The following is a 13,501-nucleotide window of genomic DNA, read 5'->3' on the forward strand; positions in this document are numbered from 1 at the left end:
AGCCAGAATGCCATAGTTTTCACTTGCCTTCAAGTCATAGGACAGAAATTTCTTCAGTGCTATGGGCTGTTTCACAGGACCTTTGGCTTTTATAGTCAGATGCAACTGACTGAGGGGGCGACCAGTCTGTGTAAATCATGTCTTGGAAATGCACTCTGCTTAACTTCCCGTGTGTAAAAACAGGGATATTAATCCTTGCTCAGCTCAGAGGTAGTGGTTAGAAGATGATAAGTTTGAAAGAGTTTTGAATACATAAGCATAAGACTACTTTAATTCTTATTCCCCACCCCCCCCACCTTCCCTAAAATGTTGGGGTTTGAAAGCTTTGGGATTTTTCTTTTTTCCCTGTAAGAGGTATAGTTGAATCTGTCTCACCCCTAGAGCCATTTGGTTCACTATCAGGGCATAGGGGTGAAAATGTCTCTCTCACATAAGGGTCCCCATTTTCACAGATGCTGAGTGCTGGGATGAGAGCAATTTGACATCTTCCAGCAAACTGCAGGTCTGGGCCCTGCTTCGAAAGTATAGCCAAAAGATTAATCTGCCCTTAGACTTCTCTGTTGACAGCACTGAGTCTCTGGGGAACAAGAACAAACCTTCTAGAAAAGAAGGCTCTTTTTCTCTACTGCTTCAAAAGAGGGCTCACTCATTGCCATCGGGCACGTTGATATACAACAGGATAAATGCACGTATCGTGGCAGACCCTCTGAGCCTCTCTGGCCTGGCTGTTAGTCTGCAAACCAAGGCACTTAAGTGCTTGGTTGTAATTCCTTCCTGGTCTAACTATGGGCCTTCAGTGTGCTCAGAGTAATGTTTAAAGCAGACACGGTAGATTACTGTGTCTGGAAGTGAACATTTACTGTAGATAATCCAAAATGACAGGTCTGATAAATACCACTGGTTAGATTCTGATCAACTACACATCATCTTTCTGATTCATAGCAGAGGAATTGCCTTCTTCAAATTCCACATACAGGCAGCATCCTCCAGGGAGAGCCTGAAGTTGTAGGTTGTTATTACTCACTTTCAAGGGTACACCTCCAATAAGTTTCTGAATAACTTCTTTTATCAGCTTACAGTTTCTGCCAATTTTGCTCTCTCTGTTAACTTAATGTAAAAACATTTTATTTCTAAAAATCCCAAAGCTAAGAGCTCCACACTCTATGCTTTATTTATCTCCTGGACAAGAAGAGATAATTTTCAGAGATGCTGAACACTAACATCTTCCTCTAAAGTTACCAGCAGCCACAGCACAGCCTCCACCTTTCAGAACCTGCCTTTTATTATCCTCTCAAATCTATACCAGACTGCTTGAACATTTAAAATTTAATTCTAAGCATAAGCAGAATAAGGTGGGGCCACTTGCCCAAACTCAGCCTCTGATTTCTCCAAATTAATTCTTATACTTTGAACTGTTTTTTCCTTTAAAAGATTAAATAAAAATCAATTAATAACAACAAGAAAGCACAAGTGAAACAAAAGGCTTCCCAATTAACAGAACACATGACTGCAGCATTAATTATGATTTTGGAGCCCAGCCACTCTGTAGCATTCTCTAAATTATCAAGATGCAATGAGTGTGTTTTCTCTCCAATGAAGTGCAGTACACCATACCTGGCTTCTTACCTAACAGCGTGGTCGATGGAACAGTGTCTGATGATACTTTGAGATGGAATTCCGTTCACCCACACGACACGGATCATTGAAAATCAACAGAAGATCAATAGGAAAAAAAAATTACAAAAAAATGAAAACAAGGTTAGCCGTATCTAACACTCTGAAGATTCAGTCTATAGGTCATATTGGGAAATGTACAAAAGCAAAGAAAATTTAGAAATGAAAAAAAAGTCTGGCACTAGTACCTGAGTAGTAGGAATTCAACAAAGATTTGCTCTGAAGGGTTTTGCTTTGGACAGAAAATGAACAAGGAGAGGGTGATGCTAGGTAGGAAAGACATAAGGAAAAGACTTTAGACATATATTAAGAGAGAGAAAGAACAGGGAGAATGTTCCTCAAAGAACACAGTAATATGGGATATAAAACACTTATCAAAATGAATTATATTTTTCATCTCAACATGCATATTACATTTATTACAATGTCATAATGATGGATTTTCTTTAATATAAGCACTCCAGACCCCAAATATAATATTATAGTTATTGTAAATCAATGTGTTCCTACACAGGATACATGTATAGGACTATATCCTATATATACCTTTTCTTTTTTTTTCTTTTTTTTTTTTTTAAACCAAAGGAACATCTAGGAGAAAGATCTTTAAAAAGAACACCCAAAATACAAACTACAGAGAATCAAATGCATTAATAACAGTAAAATAAGCCTGCTCAAACACAATGTACACTAGTACCGCAAAAATACACAGGTAGGGTAGCAAATTCTTTGTTAAAACCATATAAGATAACAAGGGAATTGTTCTTCAACCCAGAAAACTTCATAGCAAATCCTATAATATTTTCCTCTGAGAGACAGGTTCTTTTAGCAAGACCAACTTTCTCCCATTAAAGCATTAGCTTTCTCTGGACAAAAATCCACAAATTATTCCCATATTAATCAACTATTTATGGAACAGAGGCAGGGCTCCACATCTTCACAGTAGATTCCTTTCTTGCTAGTAAATTTATGAGGTTATTTTATATCTGCAATAGCATACACATACATTCTTGTGGTAATCAATCATTTCTGAATGCATATTCTTCTATTATCATTCTGCTTTTATTCCTAAACTTACATTTATCTCCTCAAAATGTTGGGAAACAAGCTAGTACAAATCTCAGTACATCAGAAAGATGACAATAGATAACAGAGGAAAAACTATTCCATAATCCAAAATAAGTAGATAAAACTCAGTATACATATCAAAGTAATTTCAGAAGCTTTTTTCTTTTTTATCTCTAGAAAATAAAAAAAAACACCTCTTAAAAATTTCAAGTCCTTCTATGAAGTGAATGAAAGGAGTCACTACTCTAGGAAGTTTCATAAGGTCTGCAGAATTACCTCCTAAGCACTTTGTAATCATCTAGTAAATGAACTTGCTCTGGTTTTGCATTCTCCTGCTATATTTTCAAGCTTAAACCATTTGAAAACACATTAAGATAATCAAATTTCTCATAGCTTAGTCTGCCTTCAGTCCATAACACATCTCTCATTTGGGACCTCTTTCACTTTCTTCCATGTTTGTTAGTCTAAATCAGACCCTCTCCTCTCCCGTACTTGGAACATGGCCACTTTGCAGATGTGCAGATAAGGCCTATGAAGAGCAATTCGGTTGCCCTGGGTCACAGAGCAAGACAACAGTCAGGACTTGGAGCAGTATTGGAATTTTCTGGAGTTTGGGAGAAAAAAGAACTTATGGGGCCAACCCTGCTTTTCCAGGAATTGCAAATTACAAATTACTTGGGAATCTGAAGGTAGATGCCTCACTCCAGTGAATTTGATTTAAATTGTTACCAATTGAGGTTTCTGAAATGAACAATACCTGTGAGACAGAGAGGCAAATTTAGACTTCCAAAGAGCTCATTTTCAAAATCAGTAGTGGCTTGTGTAACGAGATGCACACCCTGGGCCACCACCGCACCAGAGGTTCCCACCAGAACTAGCGCATGCACTTCCAGACACGATTTCACATCAGGGTAGATATTAAGACTTCATTTAAAATTCCCTCTACACAATCTGGAATGGCATAGGAGCCCATACAGCTCCCTCTAGTCATGTAGAATGGTGGAAGCTCCTCCCTGTTCTGGAAATGATTCTCCCTACTTTCCCTACTTTTTTTTTTTTTTTTTTTTTAAAAAGAGTTTGTAAAGAAACCAACCCTGCAAACAATCCAAACTGTCACAAAAAAAAAAAAAAAAAAAAAAAAAAGGATTTTGGTATTTTGCCTTTTTTTATTTTAAATTTTTAAATGATGAAATTTGGCTTTATTACTCTTTATTTTAGATTTTTTTGGCTAAAGAAAATGTCTCATGGTCATGATACTCCAGGTTCTTGGACTGCATTTAGCAGGCTTCCTACCCGAGAATGAAAAAATTATCTATGGAGTAACAACAACTGATCTTGATGCAACTGTTTTGACTTAGAACAAATCTTTAAGGCCTTTGCATTTGATTCACTGCAAAAGGATGTGGGATATGGAGAGGTGTGAATTTAGATGGTTCTTGGTTAAATATGATAATTAAAAAGCTGAGTGCCACTTATCTACGTTTTCCTCTTGTTTTTGCTAGTAAGAGCACAGTGACTTGGTAAGGATATAATAGTGCTCCCTAATGCAGATCTCAGTTCCCTACAGCTTCCTAAATGCTGTCTTCACACTGTGCCCCTGACAGTAATGTTAAGGCTACCTATCTAACAATCTGTATCGAAGTCACTCCTTTAGATTATTTGGAAAGCAGTCTTCTCCCAAACTGAGATGTCACAAAAGTTAAACATACCCCTGTAACCAGTCTCTAGCAAAACTGGATGCATTTTAAGAGATCAAATCCTCAGAATCAAATAGTTCCTGACACCAAGCTCCCAAGGATGTCAAGCTGGTGATGCTGGTGATGTAGCATTCTCCCTAGAGAGGATCTGCCTGATCTCTGTTATCTGCAGCCCTACCCATGGCATTTTATCATTGCAAAGCTGGAAGAGCAGTTCCTCTGTGCAGGACATATTAGCACATCGTTGCTGAGATGATATACTACTGCTTCTCCCATCACACAGATGGGCTGCCAAATTGCACAGAATTTATGTGCAATAACAACCCCTTGCACACCCTTCTGGTCAGCACACAGATGCTGGTGGATAATTTTAGGTCCACCTTGTCTCCCATTTGTCACCTCGTTTCACAATAACCCTGCACTGAGTCAGTGCCTGCATGTGACTGTGCTGTGCCACTCCAAGGAAAATGACACTGCTTTCCAAACCCTCCTGCAAACTGAGCAGCAGTCTCAAATATTGCAAATACCATCATTTATTTGTAATGGATTTAGGATATATATCTATATTAAAAAAAAAAAAAGGCAGCACAGTATTTGAGAAAAATGAACAATTCACCTTCACATGACCCTTTGGTAAAACTAGATGAGCTGGAATAATGCTGGACTAATTTATCTTTCAGCAAATACTTATTCTGATTCTGTATCACAGCAGATACACAGGCTGAGTCCATAAAATCTCTCCAGTCAAAACTCTTACAAGTACCACCAAGAATTCTGCCTGGATAAGAGCTGTCAGTGTGGGACAGACAGAGGGATAAAGAGCTTCTTCCCTTTGGGCCAGAAAAGACAAGGGCCTATTTCTGTTACACTTTTCAGCAAGACCTGATGTCTCACTGCTCCAGCACAGTTCACAGAATGGTTTGGGTGGGAAGGGACCTTAAAGTGCACCCAATGCCACCCCCTGCCATGGGCAGGGCCCCAGCCCCCCCCAGCCTGGCCTTGGGCACCCCCAGGGATGGGGCACCCACAGCTCCTCGGGGCAGACTGGGCAAGGCCTCGCCACCCTCAGAGTAAAGAATTTCTTCCCTATATCTAATCCAAAACTATCCTCTTCCAGTTTAAAACCATTACCCCTTGTCCTGCCACTACATGTCCTTGTAAAGCACCCTTCTGCTGTTTTCGTGTAGGCCCCCTTTAGCAGGCCACTATCAGGTCTCCCCAGAGCCTTCTCCTCTCCAGGCTGCCCAACCCCACTCCCTCAGGCTGCCTTCACAGCAGAGGTGCTCCAGCCCTCTGATCAACCCACAGCCCCAGGTCCTTCTCCTCAGGGCTGCTCTCCATGCATTCTCCACCCAGCCTCTGTTTGTGCTTGGGACTGCCCAGATGCTCCAGATCTCCCAGGACATAATTACATTTAACAACAGCAGACATCTCTGTCAAGTGACAATATTCAGATCTGCAAATTGCCAACAGGACTGTGTGCTCCTGCTGCAGTGCACTGGCCTCTACAGACCCCATTTCAATCTGACTTTATGGATGGCATTATTTGCAAGAGCTGACACTGAAAATTTAGAAAGACATTCCCTCTAAAGCACTGAGATAGAGTAGGTGAAGGAATACGCATTTTTACTAACAGCAAAGTTGTTTTTTTTTTTTCCATGTTACTGCTACAGCAAACTTGGACTCTCATAGCCGAGGTCTAGATGGAGAGGACGACTCCCTGTCATGAGATATTCACAAACACTATTTCCTGTTGTGAGGAAAAAGAAAATTTAAGAAGGAATTTGAGAGAGCTGATTTCAAAAGCTAAGATGAATAACCCCTTGTAAAACTCTATTAGTTAGCAGAAAGGTTACAAAGTAATCAAAGTAATCCTATTACGTTATTCAAAAGTTACAGTAGGCCTGTATAGAAACCCTCAGGTATTAAACTCCATTAAGGCAATTTTTTTTGAAAAGAAAGGCTGTTACTCTTTTTTTTTTTTTTTTTCCTCCTATCTATATCATAAGTGCCAAACCCATGAAATTCCTGTATCAGCATGTGCACGCTACTGCACCGAAGAGAACTTACCTCCAACACCTCGGCATCCTGGACTTGGCGGAAAAAAATGTGGAGAAATCATAAAAGCTTATTGGTAATTATTTCTCATGGATATAAAGAAGAAAAAAAGAAAAGAATCAGCCCATGACTGTGTTACAGGCTTGTGTTACAGAAGGAGGTGGTGATAAAATCTGCAATGATGTCAGACAAGCAAAAGACTTTCTGAATTTAAAAAAAAAAAAAAACAACTGAAGGTACACTTTTTTTTTTTTTTTTTTTTTTTTTTACAAAATTAGATAATTTTTTTTCTAGAGTTGCCATTTCAACTAAGTGACTCAGCTGTTTTAATTAGACTCTCAAAATACCAAGAAAAAAAAAATGAGGTCACAGTATAGGCTCAACTCTTCTCTTATTTTCTGGTGGAAAAAAACATTTCAAAAAGCCAAAATCTGAAGGAAGTGTGAAAAACTTCGTTTTCCCCATACATTTCAAACAAGCTACCTCTGCTGTTTCTAGGCTGCCTGTTACAATGCTGGCCTCTGCTATCCTGTCTTTCAAAGATATGAGCCACTGACAACTCGTGCTGTCTTCTTTAGAAGATATAGCTACTCAGCACCTGAGAAAATTAGATCTTGACTCAAGTCAATTTAATATCAGAGAGAAGTGTTCACTGCTAGCCTTGACGGTCCCAAACACCTATTTATCCATCTCACAGGTACATTACACAGAGTGACAGTAGCAATGCATGCAGATGGAATTTGACATGACCTACAGAGGGAAAAGAAAAATTCACTCAGCCTGTCCCAATCAATCTGAGATTGCAAAGCAAGGTTTAAATGATAAAAAACTTTTTTTTATCACAGGCAAATCCTTGTTAGTAATTAGGGGAAAAACACTTCACTACAGATGCTTAAAAATGACAGAAGAGTTCTAGCACATATTTTGGTTTTAAAGCTGGTCCCTCTTCAAACTATAGGCTAAGTGTCAAAAGAAGGAGTGACATTCCCATAGTGTCTAAGTTAAAATTTATTTAATACCAAAAAGTTTACAAATCCACCATGCAATCCACCATGCACTCAATCTGGATCTAGCAAGGCTAAATTATAACTTTGTGCTGTTTTTTCCCACAGAAGTCTTCCAGCTACAGAGGTCTGCATGTTTTACAAATATTAACTACAATTATTTTTATGGAAGTGATGTGAAAAATAAAGTGAGAACACAGGCAAAAGAAGAAATGCTGTCTTTCCATTTCAGTTCTCTGACCATGAGACCATGCTTTCTTTCGTAACAACTTCATACAGAAAATATTACTTCCACCCTAGAAATCTGCTAAGTAATGTAATTCGACTCTTCTACTCACAAAGGAAAAACTATATCTGTATTTCTGAAGAACAAATGATCACATGTCTTTTTGAATGTCTGACGTAGTTTTTAAAACAGACTTTAATCTTGGTAGATTTAGAGTGAGAAGGAATGCTATCCACCCATCTGAGAGTTAAGGTAGGGGCAGTGCAAGAGAATTTCAGACAACTGATTTCTAGCGAGCTTTCACAATGAACCCTCACACTGTCACTCCTAGCTCCTCAGCATTGTGCCCATAGGAATAGGTCCTTTCAAGAACCTAGAGCTCTCCAAAGGGGACATATCCACTGCAAGCAAGTTAAACTTACTGAATCCATTAACATCTTGGCAGCTGGAAGAGAAAGCTTCTTCATTGTGAACAGCACTGAGTTTGGCAGAGGTCTTGTCTGAAGTAGCCACGGGACCCATCTCCCTCTGTGTGCTGGTCTGAGTCTCCTTCTGCTTCTTGGCTAGCTTCCTTTAGGGTGTTTTGAAGAGGGGAGAAATCAAGGTCAGTTTTCCCTCATTAGAAAGAAAACAATGAGAAAATATCTTGAAAAAACACAATTATCCCACTTGGACAGACATGCAGGGCACGTGGCAAACCGCACGAGAGAAAACCCCACAGCTTTTTAATATAAGTGATGTGGAGTACAATAAACGGTGATGCCAGTCCGTGAGCCTAGCTGTCCCTCCCAGTAGCTTATTGTGCACAAGCCTGCATCACCCCAGCAGTAGGAGCACAAGTCACCATTGAAGAGGGTGGCATAAGGAAAGCCCCTGGAGCAGGTGACATCTGCTCCAGGAAGAGCAGAGGACACTGGGCGAAGGCAGTGATCAGAATGGCTCGCTAGGAGGTACACGGGATGTCTGCATCCATCCCACGGGGCCACCTACACCTGGGACTTTCTCTGACGGCTCCGGTGAAGAGTGCGGCCTGACCCTGTGCACAACCTGGTGGCTGGAGCAGGAGTCCTGCTCATTCCCCGAGCAGGACACTGAGGGCAGCAGTCTGTACTGGATTTTGACAAGCACCCAAACTGCACTGAGGATCGACAGTCAGAGGAAGAGTGGGGCTAGTTAAAGGCTGAAGTAATTTAAAAAACGGCTATGCCCGGAAACGCCTCTGTGCGTACTGGGCCTCTTCTTATTTTGTAGAGAACTCAAAATGCCCCATCACTGGAAGTGTCTGCCCAATCCCTGAAGTGTTGTCCCATCCCTGGAAGTGTTTAAGGTTAGGTTGGATGGGACTTTGAGCAACCTGGTCTGGTGGGAGGAGTCCCTGCCTATGGCAGGGGGGTTGGAATTGGATGATCTTTAAGGTCCCTTCCAACCCAAACCATTCTGTGACTGTACGATTCAAAAACATTGGTGAAAGTAGAAACAGTGCCAGCTCCAAAAACAGTAACAAAGCCAAGAACGAGGCTCCTCTTTTGCAAACACAGCTAATAATAAGGAAATGGAGAGAAGCAGAAAAAGTGAGCTGCTAAGCTCTCATTGACATTTGGCCGCCCTGTGCTTCATTCATATCAGAGAGCAAAACTGTTTAAAAATGAATGTGTGACATTCTGCAACCCACACCTTGCAAAAATATCACACAAATCCCTGGAACCAGCAAAGAACTTTGCTTACATGGCTTCTGTATATAAGAAAATAAAACAAAATAAAAGGGAGAAAAATAGATTACTGTAAGTAGGAGTTTTAGTTTCCTCTTTTCCCCCCTAACTCAAGGAAAAAAAAAACACCTAACAACTAAATCATTTTGCAAAGAGGTTTTTCTTCACTGAGATGACATGCTTACGGTAAGTACTACCCATCTTTTAAACTTCATTAGACTCTTAAAAGGATATTCCTTGCAACATATTTCAACAGGCTTTATTTATTCACAGCACATGTCAGAGTGGCATTTACTAGCAAGTTCAAGCACACAGCTGAGCCCCAGCCCTTCACGAGGTGGGGCAGCTGGGCCAGCAACACTCATTTGCAAGGAAAGGTCAGAGAACTAAAACCTTTGTCCGTGTCTGGAGGAAATGACTATCTTAAGGCAAGCTGCATAATCCAGACCAGGAGAGCACAAAATTGTGGAGAAACGTCTAACGTCTGCTGCAAACTTCTGAACAAACACATCTCTCTCATCTGCTCAGCCAGTTGAGGTTCAGCATTGTGCTTTCAGTTCCAACTCACAGCTATTCAACTTGGGTACGTAATTATAGAGTGCATATTTAGATCTCACAAAATCTCCATGATGTATCCACTTCTGTAGATGAAGATGCAAACAGAGGAACCGGCTTTGAATGATGAAGCAAAAAGCTGGTGTTTAATGATGTTAAAAGCTTTGCTTCCAGTACATAGCAATGCTAGCACAGCCAGATTTATTAGCTATGAGCTACAGCCATGTGAGCCCCCTTTTTTTGTGCTGTGGTACCTGAGGTAACAACAATAGTCTCGGAGTGTATTAACCCTGCTATGCAGTTATTTTAATCCTTTAGATTTGCTAATCATACATGGCTATGTGAATTCTTTGGCAACAGGAATTAAAATTTCTCAGTGGGAAGCACTAATCCAAAATGCACAAGTCCTTAATAACAAGCACTCTGGACTGCTGGGGTGAGCCATTACACACTACCACTACTGATGTTTAAAAATAGCAAGTCAAAAAGGGTGACTTCCTTATTAAATCCAGATTAAATTATTTGTGGCAGTAATTACCTCTAAGTCCCATTGCTCGGTTTCTTTTCAGAAATGCCAATAAGCTACAAAGAGCTGGAGCTGGCAAACTCCTCTTCTCTTTCAGTGGACAAGCAATAACATTTCTGCATGTTCTACGCAGGAAAAAAATCACCCCAAACCCAAGCCCATGAGTCCCCGAAGGCCTGCTTACAAAAGCCCTGTGCAAAGCAGTTCTACCTGGTCCTGTAGAAGACAGAGAGGCCCCTAAAACATTGGCTTGAATGCCTAAAAAGAAAAGGTGACATGAGTTTAAAGTTCTCGACCTAACTCGCACGCACAAACGGCAGCCTCTCTGCGCAGGCTGCCCACAGGTGGACCAGCTGAAGCTGATGCAAGTTCAGAGAGAAGTGCACAGAAGAAGCCACACGGAAAACTGTTTGGCATCTGACAGCGCTACAATTTGCTTTCGACATGGCGTTATCAGTTTCCACCTTTCTTCCTCTCTCTTCCAAGAATGTAAAAATTCTTCATCTAAATTTAGAGGGAAAAGGAAGACAGATCTCTTTTGAGGATTTCAGAGCTAAGCTTGCCAGACACATCAAGGGGCTCTCAGTTTCTAAATGTGCCTTTTCTGTCTCAGTTACGTGTCTGGATAGAGTGGCAGCACAGGACTAAGCCTATTTGGTCCTTACCATCTTTATAATTCATAGAAAGGATTATAAAATCAAATGACTAGCACTTTCTAGAATGTTAGGGATGTGACTTAAACCCACGGCTAGGTAGAGGTTTATTTGCCAGCATGTCAAAATGTCTTTGGAATTGGAAAAGCATTTATCTGAAAATGCTGTTTCCAAAAATAGGGCACTTCAAGAGATCTCTGTGAATCACTGACAAGCTGCATCAGTGACACGGCTCCTGCTCTCCTTACTGACCAGCTTCCCCTAAACACAACAACGGCAACATCCCGAGGAAACTGCTATCAGTGCATTAGTGTCAATCACAGGCCAGCTGCAGGCTGCCTCGAGCATGTAACCAGCACAGTCTGTCACCAGGCACCGAGAAGACACTTTCTGTCTCATGCATTATGCAGTTGAAAAGGGAAAGAAATAAAGGACTGGGCAGATACTTGGAAGAAGAGTCTGATACAATCAACATAGGGTGAAGAGACTGAAATGTCAAAATGTGAGTATGGCGGTATTAATGGCTGGTTTACATTTAAGCGTAAGGAAAATGTGCCAAGAAGAAAACAAGAATCCGTGGATGGGGTTTACTGGGTTGCCCTTTTCAGTTCAAGAGGGTTTGTAAATGCAGAGATGATGGTTATGGGCATTATGCACACAAAGGAGTGATGAGACAGAAAGATGCTCAAAGCAGAATAAAAAAAATAAAATGAAACCAGCTGCATAATCAGGCAGTTGAAGCTGACCCAACTAAAGCAAGGACAAGAGCTATTAGCAGTGAACCTAAACTAAATGCAAATTTAGAAAAAAAAATTACGATGGAGATTTGATTTAGCTATTTTTGAAACTTCTACTCATCAGTGAATATATATAAAATGCTGAAACACTATATTAAAACTGTGGGGCTTCCAGTTTAACAGTCAAGGAATTCAAACTTAGTATCAAGCTAAAAGCATTTATTACCATAGGCATTGATCAGAAAACTCAAGGAATATTTTCAGTTAGAAGAATTCATAGGATCAGATTCCAGTTTTGCAGAGGCTTGGGTAAACTTTAAGGATTATATTTTTAAAAGCAGCTCTTCTCTAAATTTTTATATCAATTTTACATGCGTGAATGTTAAATCTGTAACTGCCACTCCTAAAAAGCTCTGGTACGTGTACGCTGACAGATTTAATTTTAGATGTTTCACAAGGATGGATTATATATACTATAATGTAGATTTGCATGCACAGGTAATTTAGACATTAGGCATAGAGTATGTAAGTTAAACATGAAATTTCCTCCTACAGACAAAAATTGCATATTGCCCTCATTTCAAATAAGCAATTTAAGAAAGCTACAAAATACAATTCCTATTAGATATTTGTGAGCAGCAGCCTGCTGGGAGTACACACACTATTTATTATGGAACCTGCACAAATGTAGGGCAGAGCCCAACCATGCAAATACCCAGTTAAGAGCCCTAGTTAAACAGCAGATCTACTGAAAAGGATCTCTGCCCCCTCGATCTGTACTAGATCATACGCTCAGCTTGAAAGAACAGTTTCATGTTGGTGCGAAAATAAGGCAGGGATTATACATGGCTGTGTGGTCTGCAGGACACAGGTAATCCTTTTGCTCTGATGCAGGAGCGGTAAAGCCCCCGTTGCAGTACAGCATCCAGTTCTGCACTTCAAAAAGATGTGTACTAAAGGTACATACACAAAAGCAGAACATGAAAGGTAAATCTAGAAAACGTGACCTACAAGCAAAGGCCAAAAGAAGCATGGTTCTTTCATCTAGAGCAAAGATGATGGAATAGAGCTGACAAATCTTCAAATCCATGAGAGGATACCACAGGAAAGTTCTCCCAGTCTATAGGGGCTGGGGGAAAAGGTAATGGGCTTATATTACAGGAAAAGGAGTTCATTTTAGACTTTGGGACAACTATACACCACAGAAACTGCCCAGCACTCAGGCAGGTTGGGCAGGTAGGCTGTGAAATCTTCTGACAGCCAGGCAGGTGGGTGTCTCTCCCTGTTCCTGCACTCTGCACTGTCACCTTCATGCTTAAAACCACAGCACATCGCACGCTCCCTTTCTGCCTCCTGTAGAGCAAAGCTCAGAAATTGCCTCTGCTCTAAGGGCACAGGCAGTTCACTGGTTCTCACAGCCTCTGTAAGGGCAAACCCTCCACACTGGAAAGCACAAAGTCAGTTTTGCCTGTTCTTCTTTAGTGTGTGCCATGGCAAAGCCTGAGTAGAAGGAATTCACCAAGGCAGAGGCTGTGAGGACTGCGCCACTGCTGCTTACAAGGCAAACGCTACTTGACATGAGAAAGAGCTGCAA

General features: G+C 40.7%; 1 protein-coding gene across 1 annotated transcript in view; it reads right to left on the reverse strand.

Annotated features, from left to right (window-relative positions):
* Positions 1–13,501, reverse strand: part of PTPRT (protein tyrosine phosphatase receptor type T) — a gene marked incomplete at its 5' end in the record, with an annotated part of 444,059 nt that overhangs the window by 43,592 nt on the left and 386,966 nt on the right. Inside the window, 4 exons of the mRNA XM_082773668.1 lie at positions 1,627–1,662; positions 1,863–1,940; positions 8,150–8,298; positions 10,728–10,775. Coding sequence (XP_082629794.1) covers positions 1,627–1,662; positions 1,863–1,940; positions 8,150–8,298; positions 10,728–10,775 — 311 coding nt within the window. The remainder of the gene's footprint in view (positions 1–1,626; positions 1,663–1,862; positions 1,941–8,149; positions 8,299–10,727; positions 10,776–13,501) is intronic.

Source organism: Aythya marila (assembly GCF_965140915.1).
Source record: "Aythya marila genome assembly, chromosome: 16".
NCBI classification, from domain to species: Eukaryota; Metazoa; Chordata; class Aves; order Anseriformes; family Anatidae; genus Aythya; species Aythya marila.